Below are 24,559 nucleotides of genomic sequence, written 5' to 3'. Positions count from 1 at the left end.
TAAGTTTTAGGAAGTGTATAATGAACATTTTAAATCAATTAGAATAATAATGGGTATTTCAAAAAACTTGTTCTGTTACATGTCTCCAGAACCAAAAAAACTGACTAGGAAGTCCAGAGTATGGTTTTATCTAGAGAAAAAATTAAATAACTATAGTCCTTATACACTTCTGTTTTCAACTGAGGACGTTTTAAAGGCTACTTACTTTGAAATTATGTATCTTTAGACTTCCTTAGGTGCTAATCATTTAACTGCAAGCATGAGTGGATTAAGTCTACATCCAGAGGGGCTAAGAGTTATCAACCTTCTTCAAGAAAGAAACATGCTTCCATCAACACCTTTGCAGCCTCCGGTTCCAAATTTGCATGAAGATATCCAGAGACTCAACTGTAATCCAGAGTAAGGCTTCAGTGTTTTCTTACTAAGTATGACTTTTTACTCATTCTAAAAATTTTCCAGATATTTTTGGAGCTTCATATATTATAAACAAGTTGTACAAATGCATTAATTTATGAAAGTAGTTTTGCATGCAGAAAACAACTCTGTTAGTTGCTTACAGAAATAGTTTTGTAACCCCTGAGGTGATTGTTGCTCTTATCAGCTCTAATGGGAGTGTGATATTCATTATCATGATGGTAGCTATATTATTTCTTCAGTCCAAAGTATGGAGATTTGATTCTATGTAATCCTTTATTTGCTCTCTTTTTAAATTGTTTTTCATAACAAACAATTGTAATTATCTTTTCTCCACTAAAATTAACCGTATAAGTTTAAATGTATATAGTGAAGATGTTCTGATAAATTGAATTTTGTGATAAATAGTCTTTTATGACATTTAGCAAAGCTGAACTTTTCAGTAATGCACTTACCTTGCATTTGCACATTTGGATCATCACCTTGTTATTCCAGTGTAATCTAGATTTATATAAAGAAATGGGTTGTTTGATAGTCTAGACTCTTACAGCAGTGAAGAGACTTTCCTTTAATTATATAATAGAGATTGTAACCATCTACCCTCTCTTTCTGAATAGGATTTAACTATTTAAGTGGGATAAAATTTCAGAGGGCCCATTGAAATATTTTATTTGTAATGTGATTCAGTTTTAAAATGTGTACCTTTTAAATCTTTTTTTTGTTATTTAAAAATAATCATAGCAACAACTGACACATCATTTTTTTCTTCAATATAGGTTATTTCGATGCACATTGACTAGCATTCCTCAGACTCAGGCCTTACTGAATAAAGCCAAACTTCCTTTGGGACTGCTGCTTCATCCGTTCAAAGACCTAGTGGTATGTTTCACTAGTGAAAGTAAATGTCTTACAGAGAATTGTCTTGGTGGTGAGGGATTTTCTACAGTAGTGCAGGCATCACATATAGACGTAGTTTGAGCTATCTTTAGGAATTTGACCATGACAGATTCTTTTGTTTGTAATTCATCCAAAAATTTTATTACTAAACTCTTTCAGAGTGAAGTAAAATAAAAATATTATTGCAGAATCCAACAGGTACTGAATAGAAGAATAGAGATACTAAAAGAAAATAAATAAATGAACCATATCATTTTTAAAAGTTATAAATTATTTGCCCATTAAAATATTTTACCCATTCTCCCAGTTCTGTCATTCTTGGAATAAAATTTGTTGATTTAAGAAGCTGTTAATAAAAAAAATAAAATAAAAAGCCATTTTACTTTTTTTTTTTATTTTAATCCTCACCTGAGGGCATTTTTTCACTGCTGAGAGAGAGACAGACCAACAAATAAACCAACAACCTTTCAGTTTATAGGATATTTTTCATTTTTAGAGAGAGGGGAAGGGAGCAAGAAAAAAGAAGGAGAGAAACATCTATGGTGTGAGATAAATATTGATTCTTTGCGGCTTGCAACCCAGGCATGTGTCCTGACCAGAAATCAAACCAGTGACCTTTCTGTTTGCAGGCTGGTGCTCAATCCTCTGAGCCACACCAGCCAGAGCTGGTCACATATTCTTGAGAGGATCAGTGATAAGTGAATTGATTTTCCCAAAGAAAACCTACTTTTGATGATAGAATTGTATTGCCTTTACTGATTTTTTTATATAAAGACTTTACAACTTGGACTTCTGGCCAAGATGGAGGCCTAGACAGACATGCTGGGTCTCCCTCTACAACTAAGAAGGAACACGACCACCTCAAAACTAGAGACAATCAGAAGTTCCAGAAAATCGAATTGCATGGTAGTCCAACAAACAAAGATATAAAGAAGAAATACTCATCCAGACAGCACCACAATGTGGTGAAACGGGTTGCCCTGTACTGATGAATACCTGAGGCTCTGCCCCTTACAACATAACAGGAGCAATAGCGCTACCTAAGACACAGAGGCAAACAAACACAGGAAGTCAAGATGAGGAGACAGAGAAGTATGGCCCAAAAGGGGAAATGGATCAAGGTTCCAGTGGGAGAACTAAGCAACGAGGAGATAGCCAGCCTAACAGATGAGGAGATAGCCAACCTAACAGATGCAGAATTCCAAATACTAGTGATAAGGAAACCAGGGGGTTCAAATCAATGGTTTGGAACATAAGGAAGAAAAAAATAGTCAACCAGTACAGAATGAGGAAACAAGAATTGAAAAAAAAAAACAAGGAGAGTCTTAGGAACCTCTGGGACAACTTTAAATGTGTCAACATCCGAATCATAGGGGTGCCAGAAGGAGAAGTGGAAGAGCAAGAAATTGAAAGTTTATGTGGAAAAAATAATGAAGGAAAACTTCCCAAATTTGGCGAAGGAAATAGACATACAAGTCCAGGAAGCACAGAGTCCCAAACAAGCTCGACCCAAAGAGGACCACACCAAGACACATCATAATTAAAATGCCAAAGGTTCAAGATATAGAGAGAATCTTAAAAGCAGTAAGAGAAAAGCAGAGTTATCTACAAAGGGGTGCCTGTAAGACTATCAGCTGATTTCTCGAAAGAAACTTTCCAGGCAAGATAGGACTGACAAGAAGTATTCAATGTGATGAAAAGCAAGGATCTACAACCAAGATTACTCTATCCAGCAAAGTTGTCATTGAGAATGTAAGGGCAGGTAAAGTGCTTCCCAGACAAGGTAAAGCTAAAAGAGTTCATTATCACCAAGCCATTATTGTATGAAATGTTAAAGGGACTTATTTAAGAAAAAGAAGATCAAAACTATGAACACTAAAATGACAAAAAACTCACAACTATCAACAACTGAATCTAAAAAATAAAAACAAAATTCAACTAAGCAAATCAGAATAGGAACAGAATCATAGGTATGGGGGATCATTTGCAGGGTTATCAGTTGAGAGGGGGAAGGGGGAGAAATAGGGAAGTGGTACAGGAATTAAGAAGCATAATTGGTTGGTACAAAATAGACAGGGGGAAGTTAAGAATAATATAGGAAAGGGTGAAGCCAAAGAACTTATATGCACGACCCATGGACATGAACTAAGGGGTGTGGGATTGCTGGAGGGAAGAGGGTGTACTGGGCAGAGGGGAGCAAAGGGGAAAAATAATGGGACTACTGTAACAAGATAATCAATAAAATATACCTTAAAAAAAAAAAAGACTTTACAACTTTTAATATGTAGGATAAAGTTTAAATAAGAACATAAATACAAAGTTTAATTGAATATTTAAGTATGACTATTTTTCATGAGAACTTAGTTTCTTAATGTAACATGAAGAAACTTCGAAATAATTTCATTCGTTCTTTGTTTTAGAATGTTGATCATTCCTTTGCCACCCATCTCAAAAATACATTGTAAATTTACTGCCCTGGCTGGTGTGGCTCAGTGGATTGAGCAATGCCCTATGAATCAAGAGGTCACCGGTTCACTTACCAATCAGGGCACAGGCCTGGGTTGTGGGCCAGGTCCCCAGTTGAGAGTATGCAAGAGGCAACTAACTGATCAATGTATCTCTCGCACATTGCTGTTTCTTTCCATCTTTCTCCCTCCCTCCCCCTCTCTAAAAGAAAATAAAGAAAATCCTTTAAAAATTTTTTACTGTATTGATTTTGCAATGTAAATGTTTAATGAGACAATAAGTACTTTTTAAAAGGTAAAATTTAAGCCCTGACCAGATAGCTCTGTTGGTTAGAGTGTTGTCCCGTTACAGATGGGTTTGACTTCCAGTCAGGGCATATACAAGAAGCAATGAATGAATGCATAAATAAGAGGAACAAGAAATCAGTATTTCTCATTTCTCTCCCTTCCTCTTTCTCTAAAATCAATAAAATATATATAAAAAATACATAAGTGAAAGATAAATTTTTTTTGAATTTCAATTTAATTTTATTTATATTTTGTTTGTTTTATTGATTATGCTGTTACAGTTGTCCCAATTTCTTTTCCCTTTGCTTCCCTCCACCCAGCAACCCCCTTCCCTCCAGCAGTCCCCCAATCTTATTCCATGTCCATGGGTTGTTCATAAAGCTATTCTCAACATCCCCTTGTTCATTCCCTACCCTCCTATGCTTCTTAATTCCTGCACCATTTCCCTTCCTCTCCCCATTCCCTCTCCCTGCTGACCTCCCCCAGCATGCTCCCCATACCTATGATTCTGTTCCCATTCTAGTTGTCTGCTTAGTTTACTTTTGTTTCCATTTCCTAGCTTCTGTTGTTGATAGTTGTGATACTGTTTTCATTTTAATGTTCATAGTTTTGATCTCCTTTTTCTTAAATAAGTCCCTTTAACATTCCATATAATAATGGCTTGGTGATGATGAACTCCTTCAGCCTTACTTTGTCTGGGAAGCACTTACTCTGTCCTTTCATTCTGAATGTTAGCTTTGCTGGATAGAGTAATCTTGGTTGTAGGGCTTTGCTTTTCATCACTTTGAGTATTTCCTGCCAGTCCCTTCTTGCCTGCAAAGTTTCTTTTGAGAAATCAGCTGACAGTCTTATAGGTACTCCTTTGTAGATAATTCTCCTCTTCTCTCTTGCTGCTTTTAAGATTTTCCCTTTATCCTTAACCTTTGGCATTTTGATTATGATGTGTCTTGGTGTGACCCTCCCTGGGTCTAGTTTGTTTGGCACGCTGTCCTTCCTGGACCCGTATGTTTATTTCCTTCCTCAAATTAGTGAAGTTTTCCTTCATTATTTTTTCACATAAGCTTTCAATTTCTTGCTCTTCCTCTTTTCCTTCTGGCAACCTTATGATTTGGATGTTGGCACATTATAGCTGTCCCAGAGGTTTCTAAGCCTCTCCTCATTTTTTAAAATTCTCCTTTCCTCCTTCTGTACTGGTTGACTGTTTGTTTCTTCATTATGTTCCAATTTATTGATGTGAACCTTGGTTTCCTTCCCTTCACCACTTGTTTCATATGGATTTTCCTTCATTTCAGCCAGGATAGTCTTCATTCTTTCCTTGTTCCGTTTAATCTTTGCTGTCAAGTCTGTGAACATCCTAATCAGCAATGCCTTAAACTGTGCTTCTGTTAAGTTATCTATCTCCTCATCTGTTAGGTGTGCTATCTGCTCATTGCTTAGTTGTGTCCTGGGACCTTGACCTGCCCCCGCTTCTGGGTTGTACTTCTCTGTCTCCTCATATTTCTGTGTTTGCCTCTGTGATTTTGGCAAGGGCTGTTGCACCTCTTATGTTATAAGGGGCGAAGCCTTAGGTATTCATTAGTGCTGGCAACAGTATTCATTAGTGCTGGCAACTGGTTCACTGCGTTTTGGTGCTGTATGTGGGGAGGGGTCTGAGAGAGAAAACTGCCGGTTGCCGCTGCTTTTCCAGGCACTTCTCCCCCTTCCCGTACTAATCAGGCTGCCTCGTTTTCGAGACTGGTAGCTTCTTCCTTTGCCACGAGCCCCCCTTGCTTTCACAGTCAGAAGCAATGCGGCTCTCTTTTCCCAGGCTCTGGAACTGCAAGCTGTGTGGTCTAGTTTGGGGCTGGGATCGTTTCTCGGGTTTAAACGCTATGACAGTGTTTTTTGTCAGGGCTGTTGCTAGCCGCGCCCACCGGGTGCTCTCCTGCGAGCCGCGCCACCGCTAGCCATGCTGCCACCAAGCACCACCCCCACAGCTGCTACTCTGCTCCTCTTTCTTTCCGTCCCGGCTCCGCCCCTCCTACCTTTCTGGCTGATTATTTCTTCTTTATTTCTTGCTGAACTTCCCTATAGTTTTGATTTTTGGAATTTTTGTTTTGTTTTTTTTTATTAGTTTTGAAGTGGTTGTAAATTTCTTCTTAGTTATGAGGAGAAGTAGTGTGTGTATTTATGCCTCCATCTTGGCCGGAAGTCCTTTAATTCAAAGGTAAAATTTTAAGAGACCGGTCCTGGAGAGAAGCAACAGGGTTTCAGGTCAATACATTTCTGCTACATAATTTTTTTGTGTGTGGCAATTTGGAAATTATGTTCTTACTCTAGGTTTTTTTCAAAAATTATAGTATCCCAACAGTAATTTGAAATATATGATTAATGCTTCACCTTTAGTCTTGATGATCACTGCCTTTAAAAAATTAGTTCTGTTTTTTCAGCAGTTGCCTGTGGTTACCTCCAGTACAATTGTGAGATGCCGTTCATGCAGGACGTACATCAACCCTTTTGTCAGCTTTCTTGATCAAAGAAGATGGAAGTGTAACTTATGTTATCAAGTCAATGATGGTATGTCTTTTTGAAAGATTTAAACATTTCTACTTGCATTGTAGGGAAGTCAGATAATACAGATGTGAAGTTAAAACAAACAAAAAAAACCCTGGTCTTATTTGCCTATAATTGTTCCACTTAGAATTAACTTCTGCTAACTTTTTTTCGATGCACTTATCCTTACATATAAATAATTATATACTTTTTAAGCAAAAAAGTGATAATATTGGTTCGATACCACTTTTTTATATTTATTATATAAGGTATATAATAAGTGATATATTTTATGATATTAATTGAACCTGTAATTTAAGAAATTTTTATTTAAAAATTGTTCCCTGCCTTTACTCTAGGGCAGCAGTTTTCAGTTGGTGTCCTGCAAGAGTCACACTGGTGTCCCACAAGAATGTTTTAAAACATGCAATACCTGACTATTTAGTCAGGGGATCTGATCTTTTTTTTTCTTAGATTGTCAAAAACGACAGCAGCCCACACAACAATAGCCATTTGGTATGAATGAATAAAATTATACCGAGTTTTTTGGTCAGATTGGCAAAAAATATGTTTTTGGGTGTGCCATAGAATTTTAGGAATTAGTTTATGTGTATCATGTGATGGAGAAGGTTGAAAATGGACGTTCTAGGGTAAAAGAAACGTCCACACGATAGCTGCCATTAGCTTCAGTCACTGCTGTATGAAGGGAGGCGTGGGCAGTGTCAGGTTAGTAGAATCTAGTTTTCTCAGTAATTGAGGAGGAGAGTTCTTTTAATAACTGTTCCATAATTTATTTTTGAGGAATATCATCTAACAAACAGCACCTTAATAGGATTATATAAGAAAAAGTGTATGATAATATCCACATTGAAAACTAAGTCTTATAACAACACCAACAACAACAACGAAAAGAAAGAAAATTAAGTCTGCCTGGCTCAGTTGGTTGAGCATTATCCTGCAAAGCAAAAGGTCGCTGGTTCCATTCCTAGTCAGTGCACATGCCTGGGTTGCAGGCCAGGTCCCTGGGTGGGGCATGTATGAGAGGCAACCAATCAATGTTTCTCTCACACATTGATGTTTCTCTCCCTCTTGTTTTCTCTCTCTTCTTCTCTCTCTAAAAATAAATAAATAAAATCTTTAAAAAAAAAAGACAAAAGTAAGTCTCTGCTTGGAAGGAAATTTCATTAAGCATTGAGAAATAAAGGAATTGAAGATATTTTTAAAGACCATTTTTATTGTTTGTATTTTTTAAGAGTAGAGGAGAGTGCCCTGGCTGGTGTGGCTCGGTTGGGTGTTGTTCCACAAACACAATGGTCTCCGGTTCGATTCCCAGTTAGGGCATATGCCTGGGTTGTGAGTTCGGTTCCTGGTTGAGGCCCCTATAGAAGGCAACCAATTGAAGTTTCTCTTGCACATTGATATTTCCCTCTCTTTGTCCCTTCCCCTCTTAAAAAAAAATAGTAGAAGTATAGAGTAAGAGCATTCTTTTTACTCTATAATAATTCAGCAAATATATATATGTGTATATATATATATAGTGTTTAGCACACTTTTAAAATTTTATATGTATGTCCTTCAGTATATGAAATGAAATTGTAATAATATGCGGCCCAGACCATTTTATGAACTATGGCTTACATAGGAATTTGAATTTCTAAGTAGTGGAAAGACAGATGCAATGATAATTCATTTAGAAAATACTCTCTGAGCTCTATTATAATAAGTGGTAGGGAACTGATGTTCCATAGAGGTCTCATTAATTAATGAAATTCACCGAACCCTTAGACTTTTTAGGGGCAGAGTCTGTATATTTGAGTATTATTTGTCAGATGTTAATATTCTTGTACCATTGAAATTTAAGACAAAGTTTAGTCTTGCATTTAAGAAAATAATTGGCATTTAATGAGTTTTTATCATTTTTGAAGCTATGCTAGAAAAGCTGTTACAGTAAGAATTAAAACGAAGAGGATATTAGAAAATGGAAAGTGATTTAGTTATAAAAGCAAGATATTTGTAGGGCCTTTTTATTTGGGGAACTTGAGTGAATCTCAGAAACAAGGTGTATGTATTACCGCTTAATATTTAGTCTATATTGAAGTATTTATAAATTACTAAATGAAGACAAGAGCCAAACACAGGGTTTATTAAACTTAATGTTTCAGTTTTATCATTATATGTTGTTTTTACTTACATAGTTCCTGAAGAATTTATGTACAACCCTTTGACCAGAGTCTATGGAGAACCTCACAAGAGACCTGAAGTTCAAAATGCGACAATTGAGTTTATGGCTCCTTCAGAATACATGGTAAGTTTTCAGTTTTTAGTACAGTATAGCTTATTTTTCTCACAATACTGGATTTTAAATAAAACAAGATAGCATCCTTTAACAAAATTTTATGGTTTAAAATTCATAAAAGCAGCATGCCCGCACCTTTCCCTTCCCCCTCTTTTTCCCACAGACATGCATCCCCATGAGACTTGCAGCCAGGGGAGCGGTGGGCAGCGGCAGCTCTTCCCAGGCTAACGCCCTGAACCTGTCTCCAAGGCCACTTTGCTCTGACTTTCTCGAGAGTCAAAGCAGCCTCGCCTGTGCTCTCCTGTTGCTTCTTCTGCTCTAAGCCCTTCCTTGTGTCAATGGCCCCAGCTTTAATAAATGTACTCTCAAAATGAAAACAAAATTCATAGAAGTTCTACTTGTTCATTATAAAAATAGTTAATTAGTATATGAGGGTAAGTCTGAAAAGTGTATGTGAAATTCCACTTACGTTTCTTGTGTTTTCATCCAGAAATTTGCAATATCATATTGGGATCACATTTACTTCTAAGTCACGTCCAATTTTTTTTTATTACAAATAATGGTGTGATGAACATCCTCTTGCAAGTATTTTTATACACTTGTGTGAGTATGTGAGGTCTTGCATTTAAAAAATAATAATTATGCCTAATGTTTAATTAGCACTTTACATTTTACAAAGCACTTATATTTTTGATCATCACAAACAGCTACTGTTAGTCCTATTTTACAGATGTGAAAACAGGCTTATTAGGTTAAGTGTAGGTTAAGTGACTTGCTAAATATCCTTTAATAAGTGGTAGAGCTAGCATTAAATTCCAGGTCTTTTGATTTGTTTACTCTTTTACCATGCATAATTGCCTGTAAGGAAAGGGGTATATAAAGATAGGACTTAACACCAACTTTTAATGTTTTATTTTAGTATATTTTTTGTGAGATAGTCATTTTGTACCTGAGCAGTTGGACCCAATTTAGTACAGAAATTATGAGGGTTCCATAGTTTTTCACCACAGAGAAATTTCAGTGTAGAAAACATTTTTGTGACACTTAAATGGTTGGTAATAGCTATCTGCAGTGTAGCTGTCCCTTTGTTGAATTAAAACCAAAAGATGCAGAAGCATTTGTTCTTTTGAATTGGCCTTCCTGGGTTTCTTTTATCTCCTAGGTTTTGCAAAAATGGCTTTCTTTAAATTTGGGACTTGCCTATAGCAAGAGGTTTTGCTTCTTCCTAACTTACCTCTTAGGCAACAAATTCTATGATTCAACAAATGATACATGCGAAAAAAATATAAAAGTTAGTACACTATATGCCCAGTTCTGGTTGTGGTTATTTGATGCTTTTTGTTGAATTGGAAAGAGATCTTTGAATTCAGAAGTTTAAAAATATAGTTGTACTTTTTTTAAAAAAAAGATTTTATTCATTTATTTTTAGAGAGAGAGGACAGGAGGGAAAAAGAGAGGGAGAGAAATATCAATATGTGGTTGCCTCTTGTGTGCCCCTGACTGGGGACCTGGCCTGCGACCCAGGCATGTGCCCTGACTGGGAATTGAACCAGCGACCCTTTGGTTTGCAGGCCAGCGCTCAATCCACTGAGCCACATCAGACAGGGCTGGTCATACCTTATTATGAAACTTATCTGAAATGTGTTGGTTAAATAACCAGCTCACACAACTTAATTTGTCCCTTTCAGAACTCTAATTCCCCTAAATTGTGAAATATAATGCATATATTGAAAAGTCTATAAAACGTAAATATATATAGGATACCAAATAATTATAAAAGCTCTTATTAGCACCACGCAGGTCAAGAAATTAAATGTTGCTAATATTCTCAGAAGCCCTGCTGATCACATTTCCTCCCTTTCCATCCTAGAGAAAACGTCTTCTGACTTACAGCAATCACATCCTCATTTTTTTTCTAAGTATGCATCTGAAAACAATATATCAGTAATATAGTTCTGCCTGTTTTTTAAACTTATGTTATTTTTATATTATTTTCTTTATCCATTTTTTATTATAGTCTCCATTTAACCTAAATAATGCTTATTTTATTGTTTTGCTGTTTGTGGACATAATAAATGATAAATTTAAATGTAATCCTATTAAATGTATTTAATAAGATCCTTTTTTTCTTCAGTTACGACCACCTCAACCTCCAGTGTACCTCTTTGTATTTGATGTGTCTCACAATGCAGTTGAGACTGGATACTTGAATTCTGTTTGCCAGAGTTTGTTAGACAATCTGGATTTGTAAGTATCTTAATTCAGTTTAAAATCAAAACTAACAGTGTTTACAAAATAGATAAAATAGATAAGTACAAACAAAATACAAAAAAATCTATATAATTATGTTCTGAAAGGCTACATAAATCAGTTGTGAACTTTAGTCCTTGCTTTCTCTGATAAATTTCATTTTAACTTTTTATTGTGGAAAAAGTTTAAACATATAGTAAATAGAAAGAACTTGCAAATATCCATTCTTCAACTTCAACATTTTTAAAGATTGTATTTATTTATTTTTAGAGAGATGAGAAGGGAGGGAGAAAGCGAGGGAAAGAAACATTAATGTGTTAGAGATACATCAACCAGTTGCCCCTCGCACGTCCCCAATGAAGGACCTGGCCCACAACCCGGGCATATACCCTGACTGGGAATCGAACTGGCAACCCTTTTGTTTTCAGGCTGGCGTTCAGTCTACTGAGCCACACCAGCCAGGGCTACTTAAGCATTTTTAGCATTCAGCTATTGGTGCTTTATGTAATCATACACACATACATTTTCCCCCTTGAGTATTTTAATGTAAATTTCAATCAACCTATCATCTTACCTATAAATACTTAGAATGGTTTTTAGCCTTAACTAAGATGCAAGTATCACACCAAATAAAATTAACAATAATTTCATAATGTGAACTAATATCAGTTTAATTTTTGTTCCTGATTGTCTCAAAAGTGGTTGTTTTGTTTTTTATTTTTAACTGTAGGTTTGTTGGAATAAGAACCTAAACTGTTCACACATTGCATTTGGTTGTCATATCTTTTAAGTCTCTTAAAATATCTGCACTTTAAATGGTGCTTAGATACTTAGTGTAACCTATAATAACTTGTGTGACCATTTAGTATAATGAATTACTCTAAGAGTGTGGAAAACAAATCTCATCAGAAACAGATTAACTCCTTCACCTTGCTGATAAGGGGCATCCTTATTCTTGCCAGCATTTGTACTTTTAATGTAGGTTGTGTATGGGGATTGTCTATTGAGGAAGAGTCCACTGATTCACCCAAGCATGGGTACAATTTTTAAAAGATAAAAGTACCTACAATTATATTACATTTTAGAGTTGGAATGTAGTAATTTTTCAATATATTTTAATAAATTAAAATCATCTACAAAGTTTTGTATATGCTTTCCAATGTTTTACATGCCATTTCCCAAGTGATTGTATAATTTTATATAGATATAATGAATTTTGAATTGCTGAGTTTTGTTGATTGTGTGGCTTATGTGTTGTTTTTTCACTTTGAGTCGGGTATGTTTTCATGGTGATGAAACATTGCGTGGGTTAAACTTTTATGTTAGGACAATTCACATAATGTGAAAGTAGATGTTTGCATGTAACCCTTAGCAGATATTTAATATGTATATATATGGGAGAACTTGATAAATACTCTTCTAAATTTATTTTTAGGCTTCCTGGCAACACTAGGACAAAAATTGGCTTCATAACATTTGATAGTACAATCCACTTCTACAGTCTTCAAGAAGGTCTCTCTCAACCTCAGATGCTAATAGTTTCAGATATTGAAGGTATATATTATATACTTGAAATTATTGAACTATCGTAGTCATTTTCAGTTTTAGAAATATTTCATGACTATTTGGCAAATTAGGAGTCTATGGTATAATTCCACTATATTGAGGAAAACGTTGAGTGTAATATTGTAAGATTGTTGTCCTTCAGTTAGTCCAATCCCTCATTTAAAAGAAGAGGAAACAGGGAAGTAAAGTGATTTTTGAATAAGCAACAAAAACAAGTTGATGTTAAAACTCAGGTTAGCTCTTTGCTCTTCTTTATTCATTCAAAAAGTATTTGAGGATAGACTTAGAGACCGATGGAATAGATTAGAGAACCCAAAAATAAACCATAATATGTATGGTCATTTGATTTTTGACAAGGGTGCCAAAACATTCAATGGGAAAAGAGAGTTTTTTCAATAAATAGTTCAGGGAATACTGAACATGCAAATCAAAGAAGCTGGACCCTTACCTTAAACCAGATTAGAAGAATTAACTCAATGAATGAAAAACTTAGACTTAAAAGCTAAAACTATAAAATATAAAACTCTTAGAAGAAAGCATAGGGAAAATTTTTCATGACACTGGATTTGGCAATGATTTTCTGCATATGACACCCAAAGCAAAGGCAACGAGGAAAAAAAATAAATTGGACTTCATTGATATTAAAAACTATTGTACATCAAAGAACACTATCAAGAGAGTAAAAGGAACTCACAGTAAATATATGCAAATCATATGTATAAGGAAGGATTAATATTCCGAACATCAAAGAACTCATCAAAAATAGGCAAAGAACTTGAATAGACTTTTCTCTAAAGAATGACCAATAATGAAATAATGCAAAAATACTTAATGTTATTCATCATTAGAGAAATGCAAATCAAAACTACAATGAAATACTACTTCACATCCACTAGTATGACTATTATCCAAAAATTGAAAGTGGCAAATGTTGGCAAGGTTGTGGAAACATTAGAACTGTTGTGCATTGCTGGTGGCACTGCTGGTATAGACACTGTGGAAAACAGTATGGAGAGTCCTCAATAAAATAAAAATGGAACTGCCATATGATCTAGCAATTTTACTTCTGGATATTTATCTGAAGAAAATAAAACACTAATTTGAAAAGATATATGTACCCCCATGTTCATTGCATCAGTTCTTATAATAACTAAGATATAGGAAACAACCTAGGTAAAGAAGATATAATGTGTGTGTATATACATACACAGTGAAATATTACTCATCAATAAAAAAATGAAATCTTGCCATTTGCAACAACATGCACAAACTGAGAGGGTTTTAGGCTAAGTGAAATAAGTCAGATAAAGAACATGATTTTACATGTATGTGGAATCTAAAAAACCAAATGAATAAACATAACAGAAACAGATCCACAGATATAGAGAACAAGCTGACAGTTACCAAATGGAAGGGGGGTGGGAGATGGGTGAAGTAAAATAAGTCAATAAATATAATAAATACACACTTAAAATGAAATGGTACAGTGCTATTGAAAACAGTTTGGTGGTTCCTGTGAAAGTTAAACACAGAATTACCATCGTGATCTAGTAATTCTACTTTCCTGTATATACCTAAAAGAATTGAAAGCAGGTACTCAGAACATATGCATATGTTCATAGCAACATTATTTACAATGGCCAAAAGGTAGAAACCACACACATATTCATCAACAAATAAATGAATGGTTAAATAATGTGGTATAATACATATAATGGAATATTATTTATTCATTCTCAAGTGTGAAATTCTGATACATACTACAACATGGATGAACTTTGAAAACATTATACAAAGTTAAATAAGCCAGACACAAAAGGGCAAATATTGCATAATTCCACTTACATGAGGTAACAAAAATAGGCAAATTCAGAGATTGAAAGGAGAATACAGGTTACCAGGGGCTGGGGCAGGGAAATGGAGTAGAAAGTTATTTAATGGGTATAGAGTTTCAGTTTGGGATGGTGAAAAGGTTCTTAAAATACACAGGAGTGGCCAAAAAAAGGCTTTTAATTGTAAGTATGCAAAACACAATTTATTCTTGTATGATTATTTATTAATTATTGTTTTTTCCATACAAACTGTAAAAGCTACTTTTGCTCTCTACTGTATAATAGTGATGGTTAGTCAACATTATGAATGTGCTTAATACCAGTGAATTGTACACTTAAAATGGTTGAGATGATAGATTTGGTATATTACGTATGTTTTAAAAATTAACTCAAAATGGATCATAGACCTGAATGTGAGACTAAAACTATAAGACTGTTAGAAGGAAACATGGAAGTAAATCTTTGTGACCTTGGATTAGACAGTGATTTCTTAGATATAACACCAAGGGCAAAAATAAGAAGAGAAAAAACAGATAAATTAGACTTCTTCAAGATTAAAAACATTTGTGCTTCAAAGGACACCATCAAGAAAGTGAACTGATAACCCACAGAATGAGAGAAAATATTAGAATGAGAGAGAGGATTTGCAAATCATATATCTGATCAGGGAATTACAACTAAATTATATCAAGAATTATAATTTAACAATAAAAAGACAAATAACCTAATTAAAAGGTGATAAAGGAGTTGAATAGACATCTATTCAATATATAATATTCAATATTTTCTCTTTATGTTGGCCAATAAGCACTTGAGTTACCAGGGAAATGCAGATGAGAGCTATGAGATACCACCTTAGACCAGTTTACAAATTCTCAAACTCAGTTATTTTTCTCCTTCAGAGCATGTCTGTGAATGACTCTGAGAGCACCCTTAGTATTGGTTTTGGGGTAACAAGTAAATTTCAGTGACTAGGCAAATTCACAAGTATGGAATCCATGAACAATGTGGATTGACTGTACTTCTTTAAAAGGCAGTAATTGAGAAGAGCTCACTTATGTCTTAGTTGTTCTAAATCTCACAACGTATCAGCCAGATTGGTAATTTATTCCTTAATCTGTCCACCTAGATACATATTTAGTGTAAAATTAAACTTAACAGGTGATTCTGATGATGGGACAAGGTGTGAATTTTCTATTATGTTCCAGCCTCTGAATTTTATGCATGAGCTAATAGATGGACTATCCCATCCTGGATGTCACATGGGAGAAAAAAGGAGGACTTCCAGTCAAAATGATGATGTAGATAAACATGATACTTGCCTCCTCCTACAACCACAAAATTACAACTAAACTACAGAACAACCATCATTCAAAACCACCTAAAATTGGACTGAATGGAAGACCTACAACTAGGGAATTCAAGAGGACACATTAAGGCTGGTAGAAGAGGCAGAGACATAGAATGGGTTGATCCAACAGCTACGAGTGGCAGAGATATCTCGGCTGTAGTGTTTCCTCTTGAGGAGCGAGGGGTCCCAGTCCCACACCAGGTCCCCAGCCCAGGGTTCCAGGACCAGGAAGAAAAGTCCGCAAAACTGGCTGTTAAGATCAGTGGGAATTGAAGCTGGAGGAGACAGAGGGCTTCTGGAGCCCTTGTTAGTTCCTCTCAAAGGACGTGTCCGTGGACTTACTTGAGCTCTCCCTCAGAGCTCCAGTACTGGGGCTTCAACTCGAGAGGCACCAGAGACATACAAGGAGGAAATGACTTGTCTAACATTAGGGTGAGAGCTGGGGGAAGGGAGTCATACTTCTCTCAGATAAAAGTGCTGACAGAGCCATTGGTTTTTTGGTGAGCTCTCCTCCCGCAGAGCTGGCAGGTGGGCTTCATATCTGGGACTTCATCTACCAGGCTCATACTGTTTGTCCTGCCCTGGTGATTCTCTGAGGCCCTGCCCCACCCAAAAAGCTGGCCCATCCAAGCTGTTTCTAGTGACTTTTTCATACAAATGGCCTGTCTTGGCTCATGCTTCAGATTTTCCTGAAATCTCTCAAACAAGCAGCATCTGGCCTCAGTGTGCCCTGCACCTCTCACGATGTGGCTCCAGGCACTGGTACTAGCAACAGCAGGCCTTGGCCTTGTCTGGGCACCTCCAAGCCCAGCACAAGTAGCAGCCATTTGCAGATCACTTTGTAGCTCATGCTGGGTGGCCCCAGGCAGAACACAGGTGGCATCTGACCTTGGCCTACACCTCCCTTGAGGCTCCAGAGCCTTTGCAGCCAGTGGACAGCTTCAAACTATGTTGAAGCCTAACCACCCGATCACCTCCACAAGTGACACACTCAAGGGGTAGATTCAGTAGACACCAGAGCTCCACTGAAGTCCTGCTCTGTGTGGTGGGCCCTGGCATAGCTGATTGCTTCATAGTTGTTTGGTGGTCAGTGGTCACAGCCAGTCTGCAGCAGATTGTCCTGGCGGTAAATCCCTCCAATTGATGTGCCAACAGCAGTCAAGGCTTCAACTACAAGAAGAATATGTAGACAGACTACATGCAGAGGTGTGGGGGGGGGCACACCTCAAGTTGCTCAGCCTGGGTGATTGGGAAGACTGAACCACTGAATTCTATAGTACACCAACTACATTAAGGCATATACCAAGCCTGTGAGATGTGGCAGCTTAACCTAATACATAAAAACAAACATAGGAAAGTTGTCAAAATGAGAAGACAAACAAGTCCCAAAATGAAAGAACAAAACCTCCGGAAAAATAAAATGGAGATAAGCAATCTATTAGAGGCAAAGTTCAAAACACTGGTTATAAGGATGCTCAAAGAACTTTCTGAGAACCTCAACAGTATAAAAAGGACCATTCAGAAATGAAGAATAATTTACAGGGAATCAACAGTAGAGTAGACGAAGCAAAGAATCAAATCAGTGATTTGAAATACAAGGAAGCAAAAAGCACCCAATCAGAACAGCAAAAAAAAGAATCCAAAAAAATGAGGATAGAATAAGGAGCCGCTAGGACAACTACAAGTGTACAAATTCCTATCATGGGAGTGCCGGAAGGAGAAGAGAGAAGCAAGAAATTGAAAACCTATTTCAAAAACGATGGGAAACTTCCCTAACTTGGTGAAGGAAATAGACATGCAAGTCCAGGAAGCCCAGAATCCCAAGCAAGATGAACCCAAAGAGGACCTCACCAAGACACACACAATTCAAATGCAAAAATGTATACAAAGAGAATCTTAAAAGCAGCAAGAGTAAAGAAGTTAGTTTCCTACAAGGGAGCTCCCATAAGACCGTCAGCTGATTTCTCAACAGAAACTTTTCAGGGCAGAAGGGTTGGCAAGAAATATTCAAAGTGATGAAAAGCAGGAATCTACAACCAAGATAACTCTACCTAGCAAAGGTATCATTTAGACTCAAAGGACAGATGAAGAGCTTCCCAGACAAGAAGCTAAAGGAGTTCATCACCATCAAACCAGTAGTACAAGAAATGTTAAAGGCTCTCTAAGAAGAAGGGGGGTGGAGGGAGCTCTGACAGGGTAGCTCAGTTGGTTAGACTGTTGCTGTGATACACCAAGGTTGGGGGTTCAATCCCCAGTCAAGGCACATACAAGAATTATCCAGTGGGTCCATAATTAGGTTGAACAACAAATCAGTGTTTCTCTCTCACTTTCTGTCTCTGTCTCTCTCTCTCTAAAATTAATATAATAAAAAAAATTTAGAGAAAAAATATGAACAAGAAGATGGCAGTAAATAATACATATCTATCAATTTAATTAAAAAATAAATGAAAAAGCAGAATAGAAGCAGACTCCTGGTATAGAGAACATTTTGACAGTTTCCAGATGGGAGGGGGTTTGGGGGGAACGGTGAAAAAGGTTGAAGGGATTAAGAAGTACGAGTTGATTGTTACAAAATAGTCATGGAGTTGTAAAGTACAGCACAGGGAATAGAGTCCATAATCTAATAACTACGTATGGTATCAGATGGGTGCGAAATTTTTGGGTATCTCTTAGTAAGCTGTGTAATGTCTAATCACTGCGGTACACACCTGAAACTAAGATAATTATATATGTCAACTGTAATTGAAAAATAAAAATGATTTTAAAATAGAGAAAAGAGAAAGGATAGTAAGTGTTTGCAAGGATATGGAGAAATTGGAACTCTCCTATAGTGCTAGTCGGAATGGAAAACAGTTCAGCCACTATGGGAAATAGTGTGTCAGATCTTTTGAAGTTAAGCAGAGTTAGCATATGACTCAGCAATTCCACTCAATAGGTATATACTCAAGAAAATTAAACCAGTCTACTAAAAAATGTAAATGTTCATAGCAATGTAGCCAAAAGGTAGAAACAACCCAAATGCCCATCTTTTGATGAATGAATAAACAAAATGTTGTATATCTATAGTATAAAAAGAATAAAGTATTGGTAGATGCTTCAACATGGTTGAACCTTGAAAACAATATGCTAAGTGTAAGAAACCAATCAAAAAAGACCTCATAGTGTGACTCCATTAATATGAAACATCCAGAATAGGCAAATCCAGAGACAGTAAGACTGGAGGCTGCCGAGAGCTGTGGGAGTTGGCAGGGAAATGAGTGACTGCTAATCAGTGAGGGTGTTCTTTTGGGGATGATGAGAAGGATCTGGAATTAGGTAGTTGTGATGGTTGTACAACTGAATATATTAAAAATCGCTAATTATATCTTCTACAAGGGTGAATTATATCTCAATAAAACTTATTAAATTATCTTTAATTTAAAAGAAGCAAGGGCAGAAATCTAAACAGAATTTTTATGACAGCTAAAGCACTTAATGTTTCAAATTATTTATTATTATTTTTTATAAACATTATAATGAACCTTAATTTTTTGTAATAAAAAACAAACAGTACACTAATGTAGATTGAAATTCCTCATAATCCTCCACATCCCCTCCCCCGCCATTTCCTTCCCAGTTTGCTTCCTTCTCTGGAAGGGAATTTTAACTCCTAAGCAAGAATAAATTTGAATCCTGAGAAGCTCATCTGATGTGGTCAGTTAGCGTACCTTCGGATTGATTTGATTTTTTAGTCCTATAAGTAGAGGCACTGGTGGGTGCCTTCTTTATGAGAAAGTACCTGCTTTTTGAGTGACAGTCTGTCAGTGGACTGCATTATATTTATGGAAAGACATAGTATTCTTGTGTGTCATCTGAGTGAATCTTTTTTTTTTTTTTTAATGAATATTTCTTTGGTTAGCTTCCAGGGCCAAGCAAGAACGTAAGGCAGGATTCTGAATTATTGTCTTTAACCTAAGAAGCAGAGTGCTTGTGCAAACCCTTACTGAGTGGCTACAGATCAATATTTTCTAATTGGGAGGCTATTTACCTTTAACACAGTAACAGCTTGCTTGCAGTAAATACCTAAATCAATGCTCCTTTGGTTTCTTTGAACATACATAGGCAGTGCTATAATAGTGGAGGAGGTGGCTTTTCTGTAAGTATGGGTGTGGTTACTTATATCAGTGTTATGTATTTGGACCACCTTTAACAATTGAGGTTTGTTAAAAAGTATTTATTTCTTCTTTCAGATGTTTTTATACCTATGCCAGAGAACTTACTAGTAAACTTAAATGAAAGTAAAGAGGTAAGGCACATTTTCCTATCCGACACGTTTAATTGCAATATTGAAGGAATATATTTTTGAAGTGAACATTAAGTAAAAATCTGCTTCTTTCTGTGACATTTGTAAGATATGTAGTATTTTATATTTTGCTGTTAATTAAAATTCATCAGAAGAACCGCTCTTGAGTTTGCCATTGAACTGATTGCTTTTAAGTCTAATGTAGCAAGTTATTTGTAGTAGGATAGAACATGAGCCTATTCCATTAAGGAGGAAAACCTGAAGGAAACCTGCCTTGCCAGCCATTTGGGAAATTGGGAGGGTTGCTGAGATAAGCTTCTGGTCACTACATAGAAGCACTTTAGCTAGGCTGCTTTCAGTGCCCTTTGCTTTTCTGATTCACAGAGTGTCATTGGGGTCAGTTCAGAAGAAACTCTTATTACCTGCCTGGAAATTGCCATGACATAATACAGTGAGAGGTGAACAGAATGTGTCTGAAGGGGGGATGTTGTCTACCCTGTACATGCATATATGCCGTAGGGGTAACATTTTAACTAGCAAGTCTATGGTCTCAGCTGTTGGCAATGGTGACTTCGCCATAGTGCGATGTATTTTTTCCCATTAACTCTCTTTATTTATAAAACCTAACCTGAATAGGTAGTTGTTTTTTTGTTGTTTTTCTTTTGTTGTGATTATTACTAGTTGGCAAATTTACTGGATATCTTAGATTTTGCAATAGGAAAGAGTTAAGCTCACTTTGGAATGGAAAAGAACAGTGTGTAGAGGTGATTGAGAAGGCCATATTTCATGGCATTAAAATAAATCTCTAATCTGTGATGGTTCTTTTGGATACATTTTGGACTTATAGTCTTGCTGGACTATTGCATGTGCAAGAACTATAAGGCCCCAATTTTTACTTGTCTTGCTTGCCAATTTATAATATTTATTTAAAATAGCTTTCTTGTCATTGACCAACTTCATTGTTTTCTGTACTGTCTGTAGATTCTCTGACCATCATCATGACTCGATGTCTTGTCTATTATATTAGTTACTTTTTGTAAAAAAATATTTTTTTAAATTGTAACACTCTTGAGTTTTCTTGCTTTATTTCACAAGCTTGTCCAAGATTTACTGAAAACTTTGCCACAAATGTTCATCAAGACACTGGAGACCCAGAGTGCCTTGGGTCCTGCACTTCAGGCTGCCTTTAAGCTGATGTCCCCAACCGGTGGTCGAATGTCTGTCTTTCAAACACAACTCCCAACTCTTGGCGTGGGAGCCCTGAAACCACGAGAGGAACCCAACCATAGGTCATCTGCTAAGGTTAGAAGGTCATCAAATCTGTGATACAATTTATGTTGGTGCTCTGTCTCTTTGAACACACAGTTTATTTTTTATTTATATTTCAGTCGTGGCGAGGAGGGAATATGAGGAAATAGATAAAGCATTTCTTTTTTATGTAGACTTTTCTATTTTATTACATTATTTTCTACCTTATTCACTCTTACCTTATCCTTAGATCTTTAGCAGACCTTTAGCAATGCAGCCTATCTTTGATGAGAAAGGTGGACTTAAGAAAATAAGCTTGCTAGGGACAAGGTAGAACCTGGGTGACCAATAAAAATTATTCACAGTTTGGTATATTGACTGCCATGGATTGCTTTTGAGCACCTTGCGTCTATAAACTTAGTTTGAGATGTGTATTTCTTGAAAGGTTATGAGAGGCCATTTATTATAATGATTATGGTGTTGGTCCTGGAGTCATTCTGCCTCTGTTCCACTGCTTTTTATTTTTTATTTATTTATTTATTTATTTTTTATGTTTTTTTATTGATTATATTGTTACAACAGTTCCAATTTTCTCCCCCTTGTTCCCCTCCACCCAGCACCCCCCTCCCCCAGCAATCCCCCCCAAGTCCATACCCCTGGTTCGTAAAAATTAACTATCCCCCCCCTCTCAAATATTAGGACCCTTTGTAATCTTGTAAAGGACAATGGGCGAAGGTCTCAAGCTCCTCTAGCTGCTTCAAGCTGGACATGGTCGTCGTCCTACCTACCCTTGGGTCCAGAAAACCCTAATAAGAGTGGGGGTGTGGAGAGGAGGGTGGCCTTCCCACATGGGGAAGGATCGTGCAGACTCCAGGCCAGTTGGCTGTCTCCGGTCAACGGCGTGCTTGGTTTAGCAGGCTGGTGTCCTTGTTGTGTTTCAGTCATTCCTCCCCGAGTTTGTTCCTCCTGGATTGTCTCCTTAACAGGAGCGAGCTGAGAACACTGTTCCTACTCCGCAGCCATCTTGGTCCCTAATCCAGTTCCACTGCTTTTTAGATGTGTGGGCTTGAATAGTTCATTTCTTTATTCCTCTGTTTCCTTATATTTATCAAGTGAAAATAATGATAGTTCCCACCTCTTAATGGTAATTAAAAGGACTAAATAGATATTACATGTAAATTGTTTAGAACTGTTTCCAGCATACTAAGAACTTAATAGATTATTGAAATTAGTATAATAGGTTTATTTCTTTTTAAAAGTAAAAAGAAAAAAATCTTAAGCAGCATGTTTCTTACTGAAAAACCAAAATATTCCAAAACAAAACAATTTTGTAGAATTCCCATAGATAATTGTTAACACCTTGGTATGTATAGATAGAAATTTAAATTTTATGACAATATAATGATTTAAACATTTTTCTCTTTTTAATTTATTATTAATAGGATATTCACTTGACACCATCCACTGACTTCTATAAGAAGTTAGCCTTGGACTGTTCTGGTCAGCAGGTAGCCGTTGACCTATTTCTTCTCAGTGGACAGTATTCTGATTTGGCTTCTCTGGGTAAGTTTTCCCTAATGATTATTTTTCTCAAATGAGTGTCAAAATAATATTTATGTATATAATGGTATTCTGAATAGAGGACAAAGTGAAAGAAATTTTATTCCCTGGGGAAAGTTAGTCAGTTTAATCTGTTATAAACCCTATAGTCTTCTATTCTAAGAATTTATATTAGAAAAATTTCTATGCTACTATTGAAAGGAATGAAATATTCTTTTTTGACAGTACCTGTGGTTAAAGTTAAAGAAAGATTCAAATGCCTATAGTTTCTTTGGTGTAGTAATAGTAGTTAATGGTAGAATTTAAAAGGAGTGTGTGTTCTCTTCCAGGTTGTATTTCTCGGTATTCAGCAGGTAGTGTCTATTACTATCCCTCTTACCACCATCAGCACAACCCAGTCCAAGTACAAAAATTACAGAAGGAGCTACAGAGATACCTCACTCGGAAGATTGGCTTTGAGGCAGTCATGAGGATTCGATGCACCAAAGGTGGGGGCACTATTTTTTGCATTTACGTAGGAGAGTAAATGTTGCTTTTGCTACCACTGGTAAATATATATACATGCTTTTACCTAGTCTTATCTCAGAATTTGCTAGTCTTAAGGTATTTTACTCTTGATAGAATATGCAATTAGAAATAAGAAGAAATATATACTTTTAAAGAGACTTTTTAATATACTAAAAACCACTGGATTGTACACTTGGAAAGGTGATTTTTATGGTATATAAATTATATCTCAATGAAATAAGATTACATTCCCAAAGGAAATGAAACATGTTATTGATGATTTTTATTTCACTTAAACAATTATTTTTTAAATTGTGGTAAAACGTACATAACGTAAAATTTACAATTTAATCATTTTTAAGTATACAGCTGAGTGGCATTAAGTCCATTCTCATTATTGGGCAACTACTACTATCATCCATTTCCCTAAGTAGATCTTTTAATGTATGTTCTTCTCACCCTGCACCTGCTGCTACATACACTGTTTCACAATGTTGCTTTGGAAATAGTCTGACAGTTTCAGAATGTCTGTGTCCCAGTTGTTTTTCATTATAAATATCTTGTGGCTGTTAAATGATAACTGTTTTCTTAAGGAAATAGGAAATTCTAATTTTTTAAAATTTTTTAAAAGATTTTTATTTATTTATTTTTAGAGAGAGGTCAAGGGAGGGAGAAAGAGAGGGAGAGAGACATCAATGTGTGAGAGATACATCTGTTGCCTCTTGCATGCCCCCAACTGGGGACCTGGCCCCTAACCTTGGCATGTGCCCTGACTGGGAATCGAACCGGTGACCTTTTGGTTCACAGGCCAGCACTCAATCTGTTGAGACACACCAGCCAGGGTGGAAATTTTAATTCTTGATACTTCATTTTTCCACATTTTCCACCTGGTCCTGATCCTTGTATTCATATTTTAAAGTATTATTGCTTTGAAGAGGGTATGAAGCAATCATTTTTTAAAGTGGAAAGATTATATGAAATATGTAGCAAAAAACAGATAATAAAAGATAAGAATCTACAAATCTATCTGTTAGGTAGATGTGGAAATCTATTGGTCAAACCATGTGCCAA

The 24,559-nt window shown here is 36.2% G+C and overlaps 1 protein-coding gene across 2 annotated transcripts in view; it reads left to right on the top strand.

The window, feature by feature from the left end:
- SEC24A (SEC24 homolog A, COPII component) overlaps positions 1-24,559 on the top strand; it is a 77,541-nt gene that overhangs the window by 30,510 nt on the left and 22,472 nt on the right. The window contains exons 6-15 of one of the 2 annotated variants that reach the window (XM_090288307.1): positions 227-399; positions 1,191-1,293; positions 6,497-6,620; positions 8,792-8,901; positions 11,027-11,139; positions 12,578-12,696; positions 20,121-20,176; positions 21,269-21,475; positions 22,864-22,984; positions 23,311-23,469. In XM_090288307.1, the coding sequence (XP_090144433.1) occupies positions 227-399; positions 1,191-1,293; positions 6,497-6,620; positions 8,792-8,901; positions 11,027-11,139; positions 12,578-12,696; positions 20,121-20,176; positions 21,269-21,475; positions 22,864-22,984; positions 23,311-23,469 (1,285 nt within the window). Of the gene's footprint in view, positions 1-226; positions 400-1,190; positions 1,294-6,493; positions 6,621-8,791; positions 8,902-11,026; positions 11,140-12,577; positions 12,697-20,120; positions 20,177-21,268; positions 21,476-22,863; positions 22,985-23,310; positions 23,470-24,559 lie in introns of both variants that reach the window. The other variant, XM_090288306.1, reaches the window with a different exon arrangement.

This window comes from Furipterus horrens, unplaced genomic scaffold, assembly GCF_987537825.1.
Source record: "Furipterus horrens unplaced genomic scaffold, mFurHor1.1.pri manual_scaffold_10, whole genome shotgun sequence".
In the NCBI taxonomy this organism is placed as follows: domain Eukaryota; kingdom Metazoa; phylum Chordata; class Mammalia; order Chiroptera; family Furipteridae; genus Furipterus; species Furipterus horrens.
This window is presented reverse-complemented; position numbering and strand designations above follow the sequence as displayed.